The sequence below is a fragment of the Ambystoma mexicanum genome, chromosome 4p (genome assembly GCF_040938575.1).
Source record: "Ambystoma mexicanum isolate Mex_15411 chromosome 4p, UKY_AmexF1_1, whole genome shotgun sequence".
NCBI lineage: Eukaryota > Metazoa > Chordata > Amphibia > Caudata > Ambystomatidae > Ambystoma > Ambystoma mexicanum.
Window position 1 is genome coordinate 522,009,838 of NC_090927.1, and position 20,803 is coordinate 522,030,640.

At 50.4% G+C, this 20,803-nt stretch overlaps 1 protein-coding gene across 1 annotated transcript in view; it reads right to left on the bottom strand.

Annotated features, from left to right (window-relative positions):
• SNTG2 (syntrophin gamma 2) overlaps positions 1-20,803 on the bottom strand; it is a 1,542,102-nt gene that overhangs the window by 619,349 nt on the left and 901,950 nt on the right. Inside the window, exon 11 of the mRNA XM_069605189.1 lies at positions 18,140-18,178. Coding sequence (XP_069461290.1) covers positions 18,140-18,178 — 39 coding nt within the window. The remainder of the gene's footprint in view (positions 1-18,139; positions 18,179-20,803) is intronic.

The following is a 20,803-nucleotide window of genomic DNA, read 5'->3' on the forward strand; positions in this document are numbered from 1 at the left end:
TATGGATCCTGCCCACAGTCTCCTGACAAATTTCAAATAAAAACCATTTGCTGCCGCCTTGACAGGCATTTCCTTGATGGGTAAAAGTCTTGGCCGGCTACTGGGCACAAAGCTTCAACAAGTTTTAGTGAGATCTGACTCTGCTGTCAGTCTGCCAACCAATATGCTGAGGAAGGTTTAATAGGTTTCTGGCACCCTCATATTTCTAGCAGCTGTGTCTCTGAGCCAACATTTCTTGCCTTCCATAACCCTTACCATGCTTGCAATGGTAAAGAACAGTGTCTCCAGACTTACCCTTTCACTCACCTGCCAATTCGCATACCTTTTTTGGAGATTGGGTTCAATGTATCTATGAGAAAAAGAAATATAGTAAGAGAAAAAGAGGAGATGGGATTGGGCAGTAGCTATGTGAGAAAGTGAAATATCCCCACTCCGAGCCTCCACACGACTGGAGGCTTCCATCGTCCCCCGCCGGGGACCCAGGTACGTGTCTTTTTTTTTACCGCATTTACCTTCTTCTCTTTTTGTTTCGGGAGTGGAGGCACTGGGAACAGAAGTGCCCACTCCAGATGGCCGATGACGGACTCTGTTTTCCCTTTCCCTTTCCCGGATGCCATTTTCTTGGTCTTTTTTTTTTTTCTGTCCCAAAACGTTTCAGGACAGAAAAAAAATGCTTTTAGTGCCCCGGTCACGCAGATCTTGCGGGCCAGAGTACTAATAGCAATATGACCCTCGCGGCGGGGGCATTACCAACATTACCTGAGTCGGTAATGCCCCCCGCCGCTCGGGTCATATTGCTTAAATATATGTCGGGGCAGTTCATTGCATTCTTGTCACAGATCATAGTAATAAAAGAAGAGGACTGTATTTTGGTGTGGGACGAATAGAATAATGCAACGCTGGGGTAGTGCCTTCAAAAAAGGGGCAGGTAGTAGGAATTATACCAGGTTCCCGGGGCAGTGGTCTGCTTTTCCCCTAGATCCTGCGGGAGTGTCACCCACCTGAACTATGTGAGTTAGCATGTATCGAAAAGAGCAGGACAAGATTTCTCGTCCCGCTGCAAGAACCTAGTGTGGGTGGAAAAACTATGTGAAGTTTCTCCAGCCGCAGAGCTAAATTAGTATGGATCGTAAAAAAGGCCTGCAAAAAGTTTTTCATGTTGCTATGGGAAAGTAGCACAGATACGTGAAACCACGCAGATTCTTGTTTCGCTGTGCAAAACTACCAAAGTTTGGAAAACGAAGCTCACAAAGTTTCTTTTGTTGCTGTGTGAAGATAGCATGAATCAAGATACTACACAAAGTTTCTTGTGGCACTGTGTGAAGCTAACACGAATCGAAAAAAGACCCATGCACGTGTATTTCAGGGGTATGCGGGAAGTTTCACACGCGATTGGAGCAGGGTACGTGTATTTCGGGGGTTCGTGGGAAGTTTCACACTCGATAGGCCCTCTGCGAGTGGGGTACGTGTATTTCGGGGGTGTGAGGGAAGTTTCACACGTGATTGGAGCAGGGTACGTGTATTTTGGGTGTGCGCGGGAAGTTTCACACGCGATTGGAGCAGGGTACGTGTATTTCGGGGGTGTGCGGGAAGTTTCACACGCGATAGGCCCTGTGCAAGTGGGGTACGTGTATTCCGGGGGTGCACGGGAAGATTCACATGCAATTTCGCTGTCAGAGCGGGGTACGTGTATCCAGTGGGGTGCGCGTGGAGTCCCACACGTGAATTAGCACTGTAGGTCCTCCCAGGTGTCCCCTCTACCCCCTCCACGGCCCCTGCAGGCAGCCCACACCACAGGGGACTACCCTGCACCCCTGGTCATGTGCCACAGGCAGTCCATCCACCATGGGCATGCCCCCAGCCATGCCACATGTCAATTTGCACTAGTGATCACCAACTCATGTCCCCCAGCACCTCCACCCCCCAGCATTCAGGGGCACCTGCCAGCAGGCCCCCACACATGTTCCCCAGCACCCCCACCCCCAGCAGTCAGGGGCACCTGCCAGCAGGCCCCCACACATGTCCCCCAGCACCCCCACCCCCCAGCAGTAAGGAGCACCTGCCAGCAGGCCCCCACACATGACCCCCAGCACCCCCATCCCCCAGCAGTCAGGGGCACCTGCCAGCAGGCCCCCACACATGTTCCCCAGCACCCCCACCCCCAGCAGTCAGGGGCACCTGCCAGCAGGCCCCCACACATGTCCCCCAGCACCCCCACCCCCCAGCAGTAAGGAGCACCTGCCAGCAGGCCCCCACACATGACCCCCAGCACCCCCATCCCCCAGCAGTCAGGGGCACCTGCCAGCAGGCCCCCACACATGTCCCGCAGCACCCCCACCCCCCAGCAGTCAGGGGCACCTGCCAGCAGGCCCCCACACATGTCCCCCAGCATCCCACCCCCCAGCAGTCAGGGGCACCTGCCAGCAGGCCCCCACACATGTCCCCCTACCCCCACGTCATGACGATCCTCAATCATGGGCCTTATGGCCAGCCACATCATACCCCATGCCACCCCAGCCCAAAGACCCAACCAAGTATTGCATCCACCCACATAGAAATGCCCATTACATGATACAACCCGAATGGCAAGTATGTAAATGAACACATGTCCGTCACACACACACAATGGGTGCAAGTGAATGTGAAAACCCACATCATGACATGCATGAAATCAATGAGAGAATAACACACATCGAAGTATGAAACAAAAATGTATTGAACCCAAAATGAATGTAATGAAAAGAAAACACACAATAATGTGAAGAAGAAATAAAACGCAGCATGTCCGGAAAATAATCAAAAATATGAAATCAGAATCCAAAGAAATCCAAATGAAAATGTGTCCAAAGTCTCAGTCCAACAAAGCAAATCCAAGGGAAAAAAATAAGTGAAATCCATTGCTCCATGGTGAAATGAAAAAAAAAAAGACAAATCCACTGTTCAACTATATACAAATCACCAATCCAGGGTCCAACAAATGAAATGAAACCTACAAAAAAAGACTACCTAATAAAAACGTGGTGCATTGTCCAAGCGCCCCAAAATAAACAAAAACAGAAAGGAAACCTAACATTATCTAATTATATACAATGGCGGCGGGCAAGTCCTGCGGCTCACTCTGTGCAGTCCCAAGCCAGGGCATCATCGAACTCCATGTCGATGTCCCGGAGGCGGGCCTCTGCCCTGGCCCCGAGGTCTCGCAGGGAGGCACTCATGGCCTGTTCCAACTCCCTGCGAGTTGCCTCGAGGCACTCTGCCTGCCTCAACACCCGACGCATAGAGAACTCTGCCCTGACCATGGTGAGCCACTCCTCTTCCGCCCGCTGCCGCTCCGCATCTATCCGCTGGCCCAACCGCTGCCACACGGAAGACACTCCCATTCCTGGGTCCTCCTGCCCTCTGGCCGATGCCTGCCCCTCCGATGTTGATGGCCCCGAGCCATCATTGCTCCCACCTATAGCCTGCTCCTGCTGCTGCTGTCCATGTCCCCTGTCCGATGGTGCCTGCACATCCTCCATCAGCTGGTCTCCAGTTGTGGTGTCCACCCCTGCTGTACCGCCGACTCCCGACTGTGGCAGCGATGTGAGCTCCACCAAGCTAGCTGTGTTGGTCGGGCCAGGTCCACAGGGGGCCCTGGTAGAATCTGGGCCGGAAGACGGCAGGGAGAACGACTGGCACATAGTCTCCACAGAGGAGGAGAGATCCACCAGAGTGCGCAACACATGTAGGAATCACATCCCAACAGTGCCACATCTCAACGCTGCTGTTCGTGATGGCGTGCATTCTCCGCCCAGGAAGAACGCACGTCATCACGAATGTCACGCGTGCGCAACACGACACCAATCAGGGCGGAGCCCATACGTTCATGGGGCCCCTCATCCGCAGGTAGTAGAGAGGCAGATGACATGGCACTCTCCCCTACCTGCGGACGGGCCTGAGATGGGGCATCCCTGCTGGTGTATGGTGGTGCAGTCACAGGGTCAAGGACAGGGACATGCACAGGACCCTCCATGGTGACCTGTGCTGCCTCCTGACCTTGGCCCTGGACTGCACCACTTTCACCAGTGCTACTACCCCCACCAGGCCCCATGTGCGGCTCAGTAGCGGCCTCCTCCTCCTCTGTGGGGACCACCAACCTGGATGTCTCCGTACCGTCTTCCGCCATTTCAAGCCCCTGTGGGGGCTCACCCAGCCCTTCCGCCACAGCTGTAGTGGCAGACGTGGCACCAGCCCCCTTGCTCCCGGATGATGGCAAGTCCTGGGAGGGTGGCTGGGCCTTGCGTCGCCGCTCGGTGGAGGCATCCCCGCCGCTTGGCTCCACAGCGCCATCTCCGCCCTCTTCTTCACTTGACGCTGCGTAGAGGGAGACCTAGAACACAAGCATCAGGGTACAGTACAACATTCCTCTAGAGAGGAAGCAATAACACATGAGTTGCAGTGTCTAATGTCACTTCCATCCTGTCCCTCCACAACACATGAGTGAATGCACACAACACACATGCATGAACAGGCGTTGCGCCTGCATTCAACATCAACATCCATGTACAAGGGCCTCTATTAACCAAAATCTTGCCTTCAAACTCACATGCATCATGGCTCACACTGATCCCATGCACACAAATCACCGGAGGGTCATGCATCATGCCTTGCACACCACAGACACAGTGGATAGACACAGTGCATACAATGGTGACCGCACTGCATGAGTGAATGTACACATCATCACAGATGTGTGTCATGAATCCATGGCATACCTAAGTCACACACACACTTCTCAGATACACACACATGTGCACCATACATGTACATGACAGCAGCACCCATCCCTCACACCCCCACCATGTGCAAGAACAGACACTGGCATGCTTTCATGTGTGCATTTGCCATACAGCTACCCATGTTGAATTGTAACACATGCACCAACCATGTGGTTCACACATTCCTGGTCTCACATGCATGACCATGATGTCCCTGCACACACACATCCATACATGGCCTATGTCATACATACAGGCAAGTATCAGACTACCAGCACACTGCAACATGCCCTGTCTCACACACCAATGCTTGGCCACTTACTGCTCAACTCCAGACGGGTCTACCTCTGCAGGATCTGTGCGTGGAGTGCTGAGCCTACGTGTTCCAGGACCCTCATATGGATGTCACTCATGCAGACCCAGCCCCCATCCGCGAGGCACCGGGCCTTGTAGAGGGTCCTGGACCTCAAGTCCTCCCAGCGCTTCTTGACGTGCTTGATGTCACGTGTTGCCACCCCCTCCGCGTTGATGGCAACCACTACGTCGTCCCAGATCCTCTCCCGTCCTTCCTTGTTGGCGCGTGATGTTCCGAAGAGGGCATCAAAATGCCCCAGGACATGCTCCACCAGGACACCAACTTCCTTCACACTGAAGCTGGTGGCCCTCTGCCTCTCTGGCTGGGGGTCACCAGTGGTCTCAGAAGGTGTTTGCCCCAACATGGTGACCCCCGAGGCAGGCGTGGGTGGGCAACTGGGTCCTGGGGCTGGGCTGTGGAGCGATGGTATCCCAGTTGGGAGTCTTCTGTTCCAGCAGGGGTGGACACAGCAACTGGAACCCTGGCTGAAGTGCAGGCACCAAATAGCAGGGCACGTGGGCAGCAGGCAGGCAGGCAGCAGCAGATGGCAGGTGGGAGCGTGCTCGGGGCTCTGGGGGGCAGTAATTCGGCCTTCTGGGCAGGAGCGTGGTCTTCCGTGTGTTGTTGCGTGGCCAGCTTAATATGGAGTGATTTGGCACGTGAAAAAATTGCACGTCAGCGTGTATTTGGAGGAAAGGCCCTTAGCGCATAAGCGCGTCAGCACACGTACGCGATTTCATTGGACCAAAGGCCCTTAGCATGTAAGCGCTTCTGTGACGTTACGCGGGCGTTTCCCTCGTGACGTGGGCATAGGGGTTCAGCGCGCATGAAAAAACTGCACATCCACGTGTGAATGCGTGTAATCTGAGGAAAGGGTATACACGGGTGTTTCCCTCAGCACAGGTTAAAGGTGAGCGGGGCCAGCAGTTGGCTGTACGTGCCTTTCGTGGAGACCGACGTGTGTTCCTGCTTCGTGTTGTTTTGCGCGCCATCACAACTTCACAGCTATCAAGGACGTATCTCTTCTTTTGGCTCGGGTATTGGCCACGCGTGTTTTTCTGCATTGCGCTAGTCAGACGGTGAGTCGCGCACACTATTTTTCCCACTGCGGGTTCCCCTGTGTATCACACCTGTTTTTGAGGTCATAGTAGCCTGCGTGTCCCACGCGCATGCGTTTTTCGTGTTACTGGGTGCCACTGGGTACTGCGGGAGGTTGATTCCACGCACGTAGGCTGCAGGGTTGCGTGCACGGTTTTACTGCAGTTTTGGGGTGCCTAAGCGTTGCGTGACCTGTCACTACATCACCGGGATCACATACAGCCTTGCAGGTGCATGGGGGCTGTTAACATCTTGCATCCAACCCCCTTCACCCCAATTGCCCAGGTCGATTGTGGTGTACACCTCACTTGGGCACTACTCCATCTGTGCCGGCACTACTACCTCTGTGCCATGGTTGGGAGGCCACCAAAGGTGAGGGGCGCCTCAGCTGGGCGTCTTCCTCGTGGCGGGCATGGTCAGGGACGTGGCCGGGGTGACCAGAGAGTAGGGGGACTACAGGATGTCCAGGGTGGTCGCAGAGGGGGAGGAGGCAGGGGTGCGCCACTTGAGCACGATGTTGTGCCATGTGTCGGTGCAGTCATGCCACCACCCTCTGTGGTTCCGGGAGATGCAGCTTCTGCATCTGGCAATGGCGCCCATGTGACCCAGCAGTCTGTTTCATTGACTGCCACGGGCCCAAGGGTAGTGGTAGCTGCAGGTGAGCTGTGGACACCACCACCCAGGCTCAGGGTCTGCCAGCGCAGGCTGCGTTGGCACTTGAAGAGCCCTTGGAAGATTTCCAACAGGCCAGGAGGGAAACCGTAGGGGCACGCAGGGCTGCCCTGACCAAGACATGTGTCCCTGGGGCAGTTATGTCATCTGCTGCCCCGAATAGCCAGGTGTTGGCAAGTGCAGGGGCAGATGCACCCAACAACACCCTGGTTGTGAGTCTGCCAACCAGGACAGTCGCGGTCAATGACCCTGCCACAGCGGATGTTGCTGGGCAGAGTCCATTAGAGGGCAGCCAGCTGCCACTGACACAAGTCAGGCCTTTGGTCGTCCCTCCACCTGCCACTCCCTTGGCTCAATTCACCGAACCCACTGGCCATACTGATCAGGGCGGCATTAGCCAGCCAGGGTCTGCGCTACAATCCAAGAGGAGGAAGGTTGCAACTGCAGCACAGGCTGGGACCCCACACACAGCCACGACCTCCGGAACATCGAGGAAGAAGCCTTTCTGCAAACAGGAACTGGACTTCCTCGTGGACTACGTGTGGGACCACAGCCGTGACATGCTAGTGGGTACTAATTGTCAGACTACGGCTGCCCACCGTGATACCCACTGGAAGCAAGTTGTGGAACATGTGAGTGCATTCGGCCATGAGGTGCGCATAGCGCAAGAGTGCAAAAAGCATTGGAATGACCTCAAACGCAGCGCTAAGGCTAAGCGTGCCTCAAATTACAACTTGACTCTGGTGACTGGCAGTGGGCCTGCACCAGAGGAGGAAGACCTCACTCCGCATGAGTCACTCGTTGCAGAGTTCATACCATCTGAATCGGTCGAAGGAGTGGGAGAGATGCCGGACTTTGATGCCCAGTCCAGTGAGTGTTGATGCATGTTTGTTGAGGACGTGTGTGATTTACTTGTGTGATGTGTTGTGCATGACTGCCACTACATGTCACGTGTACATGGTTCTGATGTGAAAGCAATGCAATGTTTCCCTGATGCATGTCTACTCTGCTGGATGGTGGACATGTGGAGCAGACGGGGACTGTCCGCATCACCACTATTGCACCCTACTCAAATGCTGGTTAACAGTATGCCCCTCCGGTCCATGTTCCAGCTCACTGGAACTTCTGCATGTAGCGTGGGGTGTCCTTCCTCTCAGCCCAGGGACTATGCATAGCATGACTGACGTGCATGTGTCCTCTGCCTGCAAGCGGGTACTCAATGTAGGCATGCTCCCTTGCCCCTCAACCCCCTGCTCTGCACCCCAATTCCACCTTAGCACTGGTCTGCTACAATATTGCCATTGGGTACTTCCCTGTTCACTCCTCCTGTGTACATGCTAACATCCAGCGGCCAATCTGCCAGACATATGATGTGTGGTACATCCTTAGTACTTGATGCAGGGTGTCTCACTTGGACTGTGCAGCGGTCAGATGCCCCGCAGGGACATGAGTGCCCATTCATGCTCCATGTGCATTCCACGCATGCCCCTATGTGTCCATGACTGGATGATCACTGTAATACAAGTCCTGGATGACCTACATTGCATGGCATTTCATCTGCCTTCCCTTGTCAACTGTGGCTCAGTACTGCGTTGCACACATGTTTAGGGTCTGACAATCTGTGTGGGTCACAGGCCTCAGCCTGTTTAATGGCCAATGACTCTGTCCAACTGGTGTAGTGTCTTCTTCACACATGGGTGTACTCCAGATGTTTCATCATGTGTCCTGCTTACTGTCCCATCATCATTTGCTGTGTTGTCACTTGACTCACATGATGCTGTTGATGCTAGTCAACACTGCCTGTCAATACACAGGTCTATGGTCAGCCTTTTGATACTATGCTGGGCATCCCTGCTTTTGCACTTGGGGGGGGGGGGTGGTTTGCTTGTAGACATGCTACCCATTGAATGCACATTGCACGTGATGCCTGAAGTTGACCTTGCACTGCCTTCACATTTTCTGACACACACCATGAAGTCCTTGTACATGTAGATAGTGAGTAACATACATATTTGCTGCACTGCATAGACTCACTTCAGTGCCAACTGCCACCTTTCCACAGGTCTAATCACAGAAGAAATTTCAAGTTTACCCAGCATGCATGCCAGGTTATATTTTGTGTGTCACATGTCTGCCTTATGTGTTTGGTGTCGGTGTGTGTGTGTGTGTTGTGTGCTTCTAACATGTGTAGTGACCTTTTTCCTCTCTATTTTTCAGGTGATGACCCAATGGAGCCGGAGGATGGTGTTGTCATGCCAGGCACAGGGTTGTTATCGCTACATCAACCCAGCACAAGTGGGGGTCGTGGGATGGTAGGCCACGAAAACCCCCAAGTGCTACAGTCCATCTTGTCTCTGGCTGCCTATGAGTCCAGCCCTGATGAACACTCTGACGACCATGTCGAGTTGGATGAGCATCAGGTCCATATGTCAGGGGTGAGTGATTCTGATGTGGACACTCCTCTGTCCGCGACACCTGCACTGAGGGGTCAGACAGTCTTGGAACCTCCACCTGTGGTGGATCGGGACGCAGGGTCACCCTCCACACCAGTCACTGATGTGCCTGGGACATCACGTCGACGGGGGCATGTAGTCGTGCAGCCGCGGGCGGTGCCAACACAACACCCGGTCCTTGGCTCCCGCAGGGGTCAAGCCCAGCAACACGGTCGCCGCGCGCAACTGCTGTATACTGAGTGCGAGCAAGACATGACTGCCAATTCTGAACACCAGGGGGCAGCAATGGAGAACATCGCTGAGAGCATGGAGCGTGTGGCCCAATCCGTGCTCCCCCCTGCTAGGCAGGTGCTTCTCCAGCAGCAGGTGGCACGGTCCACGGCCCGCTCACTCTGGCTGGGCATGGCGGCCTCAGACAGGGCACGCCAGGCTGAAATATTGTCTCTGCATGAAGCAATTGCTGCTCACGCAGACGCACACATGGAGGCCCTGAGGGAGGAGTATGCTTCCCTCAGATCCACTATGGGTGTCCTTCTGATGTCCCAGAGGAAGCGGTGTTAGGCAAAAACCTGTGCAGTTCACTCTGGGACCACTGCAAAAAGTTTAAGTCTACAGGAGTTAGCAGTAAACCCAATTAGTAGCAGTCTGTAGCAGTCTGTACTACCCAGATTCACCTGGTAGCTGTGGCTGAGCAGTCAGACTTCTCTCAAGATGAGTTAGGCAGTATTTAGAGTATACAAAATAGGGCAATTTACACAGTAGAACAAGCAGACACTGATCAGAGCTTGGGTGTAAAGATATATAGTTATTTATTTAAAAACACATCTACGGAAAACACACTGGCACTAATACGGCAAACAACTTCAATCACAATTACTACAAGTATATCAATCCCCTAACAATGTTTCGACAAGTCTAGGTTCAACGGCACCACTTATTTGCAGACAGAGGTGAATGCTTTAACCCAGATGGCACTCTAATATTTGTTAGAAAGGGAGAGAAAAGGCAGGGTATGAAACCAACTCGGTACCAACACTTTTGCGAAGCAAATGCAAGGCAAGCAAGGCAGGGTCTACTGTAGATCACAAAGTTCACAGGCCAGGCTCACACGGAGAGAGGCAAGGTGGTATGTCCCAAAAGTATCACAGTGGAAATGCACTTCAAGTCTTTGTAGCAAAATGTCACAGAAAGATTGGACCAGTTTAGAACAAAAGTTAAGAAGGTCTGGAGGCGACCCAGTGGAAAGGTAAGGATTTAAGACACCTCAAGCTAACCGTCACAAGGGAAGCCAGGCGTACACAGTACCTTGAAAGTGAAGAGACAGCTCCGGCGGGGGCAGTTGTTCCTGGTGGTGGATGCAAGTCGGGGCTTTGCCAGAATATGAGAGGATCTCGTCATCGAGGAAAAGTTGAAGATCGTTGCACCACCAGGGAAGAGACCAGCCGCGGAGTGCTCCGTCACAAGGCACCACCTTTTGGTCACGGTACAGTGGTTAGTTGCTATCCGTTTGCCGGGGTGCTCAGCAAGGGCAATTCGACCACTAGACGTCCTGGAAGCGAAGAAAAAGCAAGGGTCCGGTTGTTCCCACCAGTCAAGGGAAGAAGACTCTCCGGCAGGGAGATCTCCTCTTTCGTTGGGAAGTGGTGAGTCGGTTCAGCAGGGCTCCACCGGAGGTGTCGTTGTTGCAGGTCGGCTCAGCTTTACCCTCATCGGATTCTTAGGTCCTGTGGTGACTTCTGAAGTCCCAGTCCCAAAAGCCCTGCTTTTATGCAGAAAACCCCCATTCATTCAGCCTAGCTGTCAATCAAACACGGTAAGTGGTGAGCGGGGCGGCTCACCACTTGGGCCAATCACACCAGAGTGCGACTTGAGTTGGCAAGGCAACTCTGTCCAGGGTGCCTAAACCCCCTCCCACACCCCCTGTGGTACCCAGACAGAATGGCACCACTCTGGAGGGCTTCTGTGCAGAAGCCCGCCAAAAGTGGAACAAAGGGCTCAACCTTTGGTTCGGAGTTACAGAGGCGAACACATACGCCGTTTTAAAAACCGAGTTCTGGCAGAAAATACCAACCGGTGAATTTATTTAAGATAAATAAACCGGCGGTATGTTAGAGACTAATATGAAAAAGTATTAGCCTCGAACAATGGGAAAAATCCCATAGGAATATATTCGCGGTCGAATATAAAAAGTAGTATCCACTGCCACCAGCCAAAACTCGACGAGGCGGGACGGGACAGTGCCCCCTCGAACAACAGACCCAGGGGTAATCAAATTACCCCTACCAGTACGTCCACAATAGGATGGTTTGTACTGGTTCTGTTAGTAAATTTAGGTCTAGTAAAGCCATTGGTGACTTTACATGCCCTGGGAGACATTAGTCAGTCCCAGGGTATTGAGTCTATGGTGGGGATCCTCTAGGACACCCCAGTGTTACGGCACGGAGGGTGCGGTGTAACACACATAGCAAAACACATGAGGCCCTATGGAGTAAAAGACCCCATAGCCATAGAACACATTGACATTCAAAGAAATCAACCACAAATCATGTCCAAGAGTGGGAGAAAAAGAGTCTCACTTTTGGCAGGATGAAAAAAACAAACTCCCGAAATCCAGCAAAGCTGTTGGGGGACTCACTAGGTTATGAAATTCAGCCTAAACAGAGAATTCTCCCTAACAAGCGGGCAGAGGAGAGGTTTGCACAGCTTGAGCGTACCATCTCGGCTGAGCTACATGCTTGCCGGTAGGTGCAGCGGTTGTCCAGCCAGGCCTTGCAGGAGGAACTTCGTGTTACATGTGCTACCTTGCAAGAGGAAGCACGTGTATCACAGGAGGTTCTGCATGCAGACCTACGTGTCATCGCCACACAGAACCAGGCTCACCCATCCGGCAGACTTGCTGCCGACGAGGGGCAAGCTGCGGCTAGGCGTGGTCATGCTCCTGTGCCACGTCCTCCTTTCCAGGAAGAGCCAGACTCGGACGACAATCTATCTCCCACATAGGTCGGACTATGCAGGCGTTGAGCCCATGGAGTTTTTTTTTTTCTCAGCATCATCGCATGTGGGTGTTGAGCAGCGCCCTGTACCTCCCCCCTCCTGGGTGCCCCCCCCCCCCCCTGGGTCGTATGTGGCCATTTTTTATTTTTATTTTAGTTTAGTTAGTTAAGTTTCTGTTTGATAGTTAGTTTAAATAGGTAATGTAGGTTTTTCATAGTTAGTGTAATTAGTTAATATAGTTTAAAATTGCTTGTCTATTGTGCTTTCATGTTACGGTGTGGTGCTTTATGGCTTTTGAAAGCATCCACTGTCTGTTCCAGCTGGGCCCTTCAAGCTTGTCTTGTGTATGTGTGTGCTGCTTGGGGTCCTTGACTCACATATGCCACTCCTGCTTCCCTTATCCATGGGCTCGCAAGGATGGTTTGGTGTAACAGCCTATTACACAAGGGCTTTGGACTGTCATATATGTGGCATGTCTGCTGCTGTGGAACTTGTGTTGACACCCCTAGTGGGGATGAGTGGGGTGTAATTGACCACTGTTCTTCTTTTGCTAGATGGGGTGTTTCATGATTGATGTGTACATTCATTGCTATGCATTGTGTAGTATGTTTCTTATCTTTACTGTACATGCGCTTGTTGCAATTCATGCCGTAGATAGTGTGTTCCGCACTTTGGCTGTGAAAGACGGACTGATGGTGTGATTTCTGATGTACGTCTCTGACATGGTCCAGTCATAAAATGCCTGAAGAGACACACACAGATGAATCTAAAGCATTAATCATGTGTTTCATGGCCTTTCTGCAGGGGGATGAGCCTCCAGACCACCTTTGCCAGCAGACATGGCCCATTGGACGTCTGGAATCTGTACACGTTTGGTGGTGCCGACATGGGCATGTGTGCGCAAGCAGAGGCACAGGGATTACGATCATACATCCGAAAACTGCTGACGTGTTTCAAGGGACTCCAGGCAAGGTGAGCAGCACAGGGGGGTCACAACACAGCAAACCTTCCACCAGGCCAGTTGCACATGCATGCTTAGTAGCAGCACTGACGGTGAGCTTGGACAAATATTGGTGTTGAAGCGCAAAATACAGCTCAGATGTGTTAGTGGACTGATGGCTAGTTGATAGCGTAAATTGTCTGGGGCACCTGCAGGGGCAGTGGCACATACCCTCCGGTCCACGATGGGCCATTGAGGCACTTGTATTAGCCATGTAGCATTCCGAGACATGGAAAGAAGCAGCTCACAGGGACAGACAGCAAGGGACATACTCGGGTGCAGTGCATTTCATTTCCAAGTGGAATTTGCAACATGCACTGCCTACTTTATTTTGGTCATGGTGGTACACGACTTGTTCTGAAGTCATACTTTGCTATATGCGTCTGTCTGCTTACCCAGGGAACATTGCATGTTGTGTGAATCGTGACACATTGGTGTTCCATTTGTCACGCACCCACCGGCGCCTGACTGTGTATGAACCATCACAGGGGTAATGTTACGTATGGGTACGAAGCATCCACACAAGATTGTCTTTTTGTAGAGTAGTTTGTTACTTTGGGGCATATTTGGTGGTGTGTTTGTGTGTTTTGGGCACGCACAGATTATTAACTGTGGCTCTCTTTGCAGCTTTGAACTGCTCCTGTTAACGGACCTGAGAGTGCGCAGGCAGGAGGCCAGCACTCACCCCAGAGATAAGTTTCTCTTTGACTTCCATTTGAGTAATTTGCTGCTATGTGCATGATGAACAAGTTTGGTCTAATTGTGTATGTGTTGATGTGAGTACTACATTTTTGTGCATTCCATACTTTCCTGTGTCAATCCTACTCCCCTCTCCTGCCCCTCATTCCGGTTATCCAGTATGCCAATGCCTGTCCCGACTGCATATCCCTGACCCTCCTTCCCCACCAGGGTCTCAGAGGCCTGTGTGAGTTTGACCTTGCAGGCACCCAGGCCACTGTGGGGGTGGTTGGTTCGTGCCACTCCTGCGCCTCTACACGGGAGCTGTGACAGTACACATCCATTCGTGGTGCATCATTCTATGTTATGTACCACACATGGTACACATCCTGTTGTGACATTGTTTTACTGTGCTACCTTGGTTGTTAACATCATTGTGGTAGTACTTGGCCTTTGTGGCGTACTGCTACTTCAAGTCATCTACTGGAGGCTGTTCTGGTTTGTTTTACTGCCTGCAGGTTATTTGCTTGGCTTCTGTGATGGCATGCTTTGAGTTCTCTTGGATTTGGTGCTTTTGCAAATCAAGTGGTCTCCGAGGGTGCTGGCAACTTTTTACTCACAAGGTGGGAGATGGTGACAAAGGGGAAGGGTGATCCTGTGGCCAGGTGAAATTAAAGGATGAGGCTGAATGACCCAGGTGCAGTTGTTCAGTGGGTCGTGGTGATTTGTGAGGGGGGGGTGCTTTGTTGTTGATAGTTGCCTTGCCCTGCAGTGTGATGGGCACCCTGACATTGTAATTGTGGTATCCTATGTACATGATGTATTCTGCTGATCAATGCCTGTTCTTGTGTTGTGTTTACCTTTCAGGTGTGAGGGGATAGTTGTGGTTTGACATGCTGGGGTGTACACATGGTGAATGTTCACATGTGATGTGTAGAGGACACTGATGGTCACTTGATTGCACATGCATGTGTTGAGTGCATGTCCCTACTGACCCACACCCTTGCACTATTATCCACTACATGTACAACCACCCTGCCATGTCCACGTGTACACTCTGTTTGCCTTCTGGTGCCCACTGTGTCCCTGCAGCACATGTTCTATGAACAATTGTGGATCCTGTACATGCCTAATTTGCTTTTTGATGTAGTTTGTCACTTAGATGTGATGCTCAGGGTGTGCATCACACACAATGGCTGTTCACTGTGCTGTGCACTGAGCAGTGTGTTGCAGGAGGTGGACACGGCACACAGAAGCTGCAGTGTTGATTTTGCAATGCACATTGTGCATGCAGACAGGCATTCATTGTTATGTTACAACTACAACTTTTGGAATGCATTTGGGTATGACTTATTTTGGGTGGGAGGTTGTTGTTCAGTCATTTCATCTGATTCCATGCCAGGTATCATTGTCTGACGCCAATTTACATTTTTCACATGGCAATGTGTACCTTATTGGTACTGTGTTGGTGTATGGCTATTGCTTGCCATGTCATGTTGTGGTTTGGGAGGGTTTGGGTGACATACCAGTGATAGTCATGGCCTGTTTTGCAGGTCTGTGTGATTCACACCTTGCATGTGTGCCTTTTGGTCACACAGAATTGCTTGTGTTTAAGTAGCTAGGGATGCACACAATGTGGCAATTCGATGGCATCAATCTCAGGGTGGTAAGGTTGTGACAGTTGACTGTCTCTTTGTCATCATCGATTGTCACCTGGTATGTGCCAGGCCTGTGTGCACTCTTCAGGGTTGGGAGTTTAGGTGAAAAATGTGGCCACAAGCTGGGTCCGGGCTGCTTTGCCACGTGCCCTATCCCCTCCCATGTGCAGCGCCTGTGCCTGTGGTTGGGGATGTGGGGGCACCATCATGTCCACCGGTACGCCCTGCCATGTTGCAACATAGTGCAGGACACATGCTGCCACAATGATCCTGCACACTACTGGGGGTGCATAGAGTAGCTGCCCACCAGAGCGGTCAAGGGAGCGGAAGCGTGACTTGACCACTCCAAATGTGCGCTCCACTATGGCCCTGGTTGCAATATGGGCCGCGTTGTATCTTACCTGGGGTGGTGTGGTGGGGTTCCGGATTGGCGTCATCATGTGGTTGCTCAGAGGGTAGGCACTGTCCCCTGGAGAGGTGACAAGGGTTGTGATTATTGGGGTTTGTGTATTTGTGTGTGACATGCATGCATGTGCACGGGCATTTGTACTCACCTAGGAGCCATGTGTCGCCATGCTGCCCAGCTTCCAGGGCCCGGCTCAGGGCAGACATTCTGTATATGAAACTGTCATGGGTGGAGCCAGGGTAGTTTGCATAGACAGAGGTGATGATTCCCTTTGCATCGCATACTACCTGTACGTTGATGGAATGCCAGTGCTTGCGGTTTCGGTAGATGTGCTCAGTGGCCCTAGGTGGACATAGGGCCACATGGGTGCAATCTATGGCACCGAGCACTTTGGGGAAGTGTGCCACCTTGTAAAAGTCCTGGACAATGGCCTGCCTTTCTGCGGGTGTTCTGGGCATGTATATGTGCCTGTGGACTGAGGGGCGCGCTGTCATGATTGCCAAGAGACTGCGTGGCCTGTGAGACCCCCCCCCACTATGGCAGTAGTCCGCTGAAAAGACCCAGTGGCCAAAAAATGCAGGACATTGAGCACCTTCTCCAAGGGGCTCAATGCTTGGGAGCAGAGGGTGGGGGATGTAAGGTCATCTTCCCACTCCCTGACCAGGTCTAGGATGATACGGGGTGGAAACCTATACCTGCCATAGACCTGGTCGTCAGGCATCCCTAAAAGGCTTGTCCGTGGTGAAAAAATGCATGCCCTGGCTATTCTCCTCCTCCTGCGGTGTCCCACGATCAGTGCTGCGACAAATGGGGCATTCATCATAGCTGTATATACGGGTTTATTGTTTGCGTGCACTTTAATACTGTGCGCAGGGACGTTTCCACCTGCCTTCGTGTGGCGGACGTGTTGACGCCTGTGCGTGTCTTTTGCCGTGCACGGGTTTCCCGTATTCGAATCCATGAATACAGGTTGTTCGCGTGAGTGTGGGCGTTCCGTGTAGTTCCCTGCAGTACTTCCCCAGTTACGCCTTCTTTTTCACGCGTTATTCCCCATTCCGCGTGTTACGCTCACTGTTCCGCCCACTTTTGTTGAGTGCGCCGCGCTATGTGCGCTTTTGCTGTGAGTGTAGCGCATGCCGTGTGATGACGTGTGTGCCCGCGTGCGCCATGCACAGATTTGGCGCACAACCAGTGGGAAACAAGTGCAGCGCCTTCCTTGAATCGCACGCGTGCACGTGTGCTTGCTTTCTCACGCTTGCGCCACCTTGCGCTGGGATTTTCAGCGCATGTTTGTTCCATGAATCGGCCCCTAAATGTTGTGCTGATTTCTATTCGAGTGCCAGGTTTGTTCTTTCTGGAGTCCATTATTAATTTGTCTCGGGAGGATAGCTCAGGGGCAACCTGCTGGCCTTGGAACAAAACAACACGGAGCAACACAGGTTTGATCCCCGGCTCCGCTCATCAAAATCTCTGGGTATTAAGCGTGTTATAACCTATTATATCATATCATTCATTTTGATTTGCCTGGGATGCGCATTCTGACCAGTGGCCCTGCCATTCAGTACTGACTTACCTATCCACTTGTCTGTCTATGCCAGCTGGCCTTACCCTATATTATCAAGAGTTCATTAGGGGATCACAGGTAAACAATATACTGCTTTCCCCAGCACTTAAGTCTGGGGAGGAACAGCATCATCATTATCCACGCAACCCCCGGCTGTTGCCCTAGCAACACCATCACATTCTTAGTGATATAAAAACAAAATGGAATAATATTGCATTTAGATATTAGAGGAATAGCAATGTTTGATGGTTGAATATACTGCTACAATCTGCTTTCAGAAGTGTGTTTACAAGATATATTTTTTTAAATGTTCATCATGTTTTTACTATCAACTCCTTAAATTCGGGAGTAAACCACAATATGTAAACACATACGTTACCATTAACACATAATCTGTTTAAAAATGATTCCTGAGTCACTGACACAAAAAAAAACATATTCTTAAGCAAGTATTAATAAAGCATTGGCAATACATATTTGCAGACAAAATAAAAGAAGTTCTACCTTGTCACATGGAGAGCAGCATTTGTTGGACATTTTTATCTGTAGAGAAAAAAAACACATACGTAATAACGATAATAATAATAATAATAATAATAATAATAATAATAATAATAATAATACATTTTTATTTGGAATTTAAAAATCAGGAAAATGTTTGATCCCTGCAAAGCCAAAACCAAAGCAAAAGCTATAGACTGTTGGGCCTCATTCCACGTTTGGTGGTAAATCGGTGGTTAATCTGTCAATTTACTGCCAAAATCGTTTACTGCTACCTACACTCTGTTCCGTTGATTTACCACAGGATGACAAGCAGAGGTATTGCAGTGTGAATCCCCCTTTTAGGAGTCCATAGGACTCATCGGGATACTTTGCAGATGTACAGTGAGAGGTACATCTGTGCTTTAAATCAGCAGATTGTTGGCTTTAAAATTAAAGTGGATTATTAATCTCCAGTCATGCAGGAGTTAAATCCTGTACTTGAAACTCAAACTCAGAATTCAGCTGTCTACTAAAAGCAGAGGTAATTCCAATAGTGCCCAAAAAAGGGGGGCAATGACAATTGCCACCAATTGTTTCACTGCACCGCCACACTGGTAATGAGGCCCAAAATGCTTGAGGGAGTTGTATACATTTCTTTCATTATGCACCCTGGCAATGAAACTGAAGAGTGTGGTGGTATATAATCATCAAATGAGCAGCAAGCTAAGTCCCAACATTGAATGAACAATACGCTAAGTCGGCAGCACAGGGATTTTCAAACTGCGCATCAGCTGGAAGAAAAAACCCTGGGCACCAACCAGAGGTTTTAGCACTGGGAGTCTTCCAAACCCTTGAAAAACAGAGAAGGAGACCTCCATTATTGACCTTCAGTGAGCCCAGTTGATAGATTGTTGCAGTCTAATCACAGTGTCTGTTAGCCTGTGATCTACAGTTTGCCAGCTGCCTGCTGTCCACCATTGAAGTCTGTATGGTGAGCTGAAGGTTGTGGATCGCGGTGTGAGAGCAGCGGGAGAAGCAACAAAGAGTATATGGTGCATTAAAAGCTGTGTTGAAGTGATATACGATGATACAGTGGAGCGCGTCGTGTACCTCCCATCAACAAGGACCATCAGGAAGTGAAATACGATGGTGCAGATTTTGCGGCGGTTTCGGTCGAGCGGCGTCTTCTGGCGTGTAATTGGATTCAGTTACACGCCAGAAGACGCCGCGCGAGCGAAACCGCCGCCTTTTCGCAACAAGCAACACAAGCATTACTTTTGAAGTTGCCGCCGCGAACAGCTCCAATTTATTGATAACCAACTACGCGATATTGGAGGCCAGAAACCTGAAGATTCATCCATATTTAGGTGTCAACTGGTCCTAGAAAAAAAGAGGTAATAAGAAGATACCCTAAAACCTTAGCTCCGTGGTCCACAATACATTTTTTGACCACAGATTTGGTTTTTCGTATGGAAAAAGGGTGAACACTGTAAGCTTTCATAAATTTATCACTCTCCTGAAGATGGCCCAATAACAACCATTTAGACCACCGTAGACAACGATGGTACTATTGAAAGGGGCCGAAACATATGCGACCAATAGAAAAACCAACTGTTTTTTCTAATGTCATGCATACTACCAACAACCGATATGCTCAAAGAAAATGTAAATTGCTGAACCCTTATGTTACAGAACGAACGAATTGGTATGAATGATGTATGAAAAAGCCTATTAATGTACAGTTTTTTTACAAAAAAAATGTGGTTTTTACCCAACTATTAAAATGATTTATATCTTTATGATTCAACAGTTTCTGTTAAATAATTTCCTCTCTTAAAGGGTCATCGCTGTAGATTTATGTAACAGCACCTTAGCACCTGCATCTGTAGTGTCGAAAGACTTTAGAGATAGGGGTAGTCAGTCTGTCTTGTCTCTTTTTTTTCTCCTTTAAATCTCCCTGTTCACAGACCTGACCCCCCGAAAACAAAAAACTTTGGGAGAACCCACTGTTATATTCACATCCTATGCCAACACCTCTATTTGGCAGCTCACTTTTTCCACTGAAACAACTGCATGGATCTCTTCCTTTTTGACCAATAGAATCATGAGGGTGTTTTCTCCATCTGCTTAGGCACCACCAGTCTCTGTCACTTGTGGTGTCCCTCAAGGCTCATCTTTGTCACCGATGTTGTACAAAATCTTCACCCAACCCCTTGATGCCCAGGGAATATCCTATACAAACTATGCTGATGCTACTTCGCTATCCTAAACATCAAAGGTGACTGCATCACTGACTCCTACACATTGGGATCAATCTACCAAGGCGTGGATGGCTTCACATATGTTTTGCCTCAATGATGAAAAGAGATGCTCCTAGTCAGATCATATTTCTCTATTAAACAAACTCAAAGGAGCTTACAAATCCTTCAATATTGAGGGCATCACCATCCCAGTCTCAGAGATGTCAAAACGCTTGGGGTCTATCTAGATTCCATACTGTCACTAAACAGGCAAGTCAATGCTATTGCATCCTAGGCAGCCCACATTACCAAGCTAATTAGTGCCTGCAGACCCTTTGTATCTATGGCTAGACTACTGCAATGCCTTATTTTCAGGCATAACCGCCCAAAATATTATCAAGCATCAGGTCATACAAATAATACATTAAGGGCTGCATTAAACATC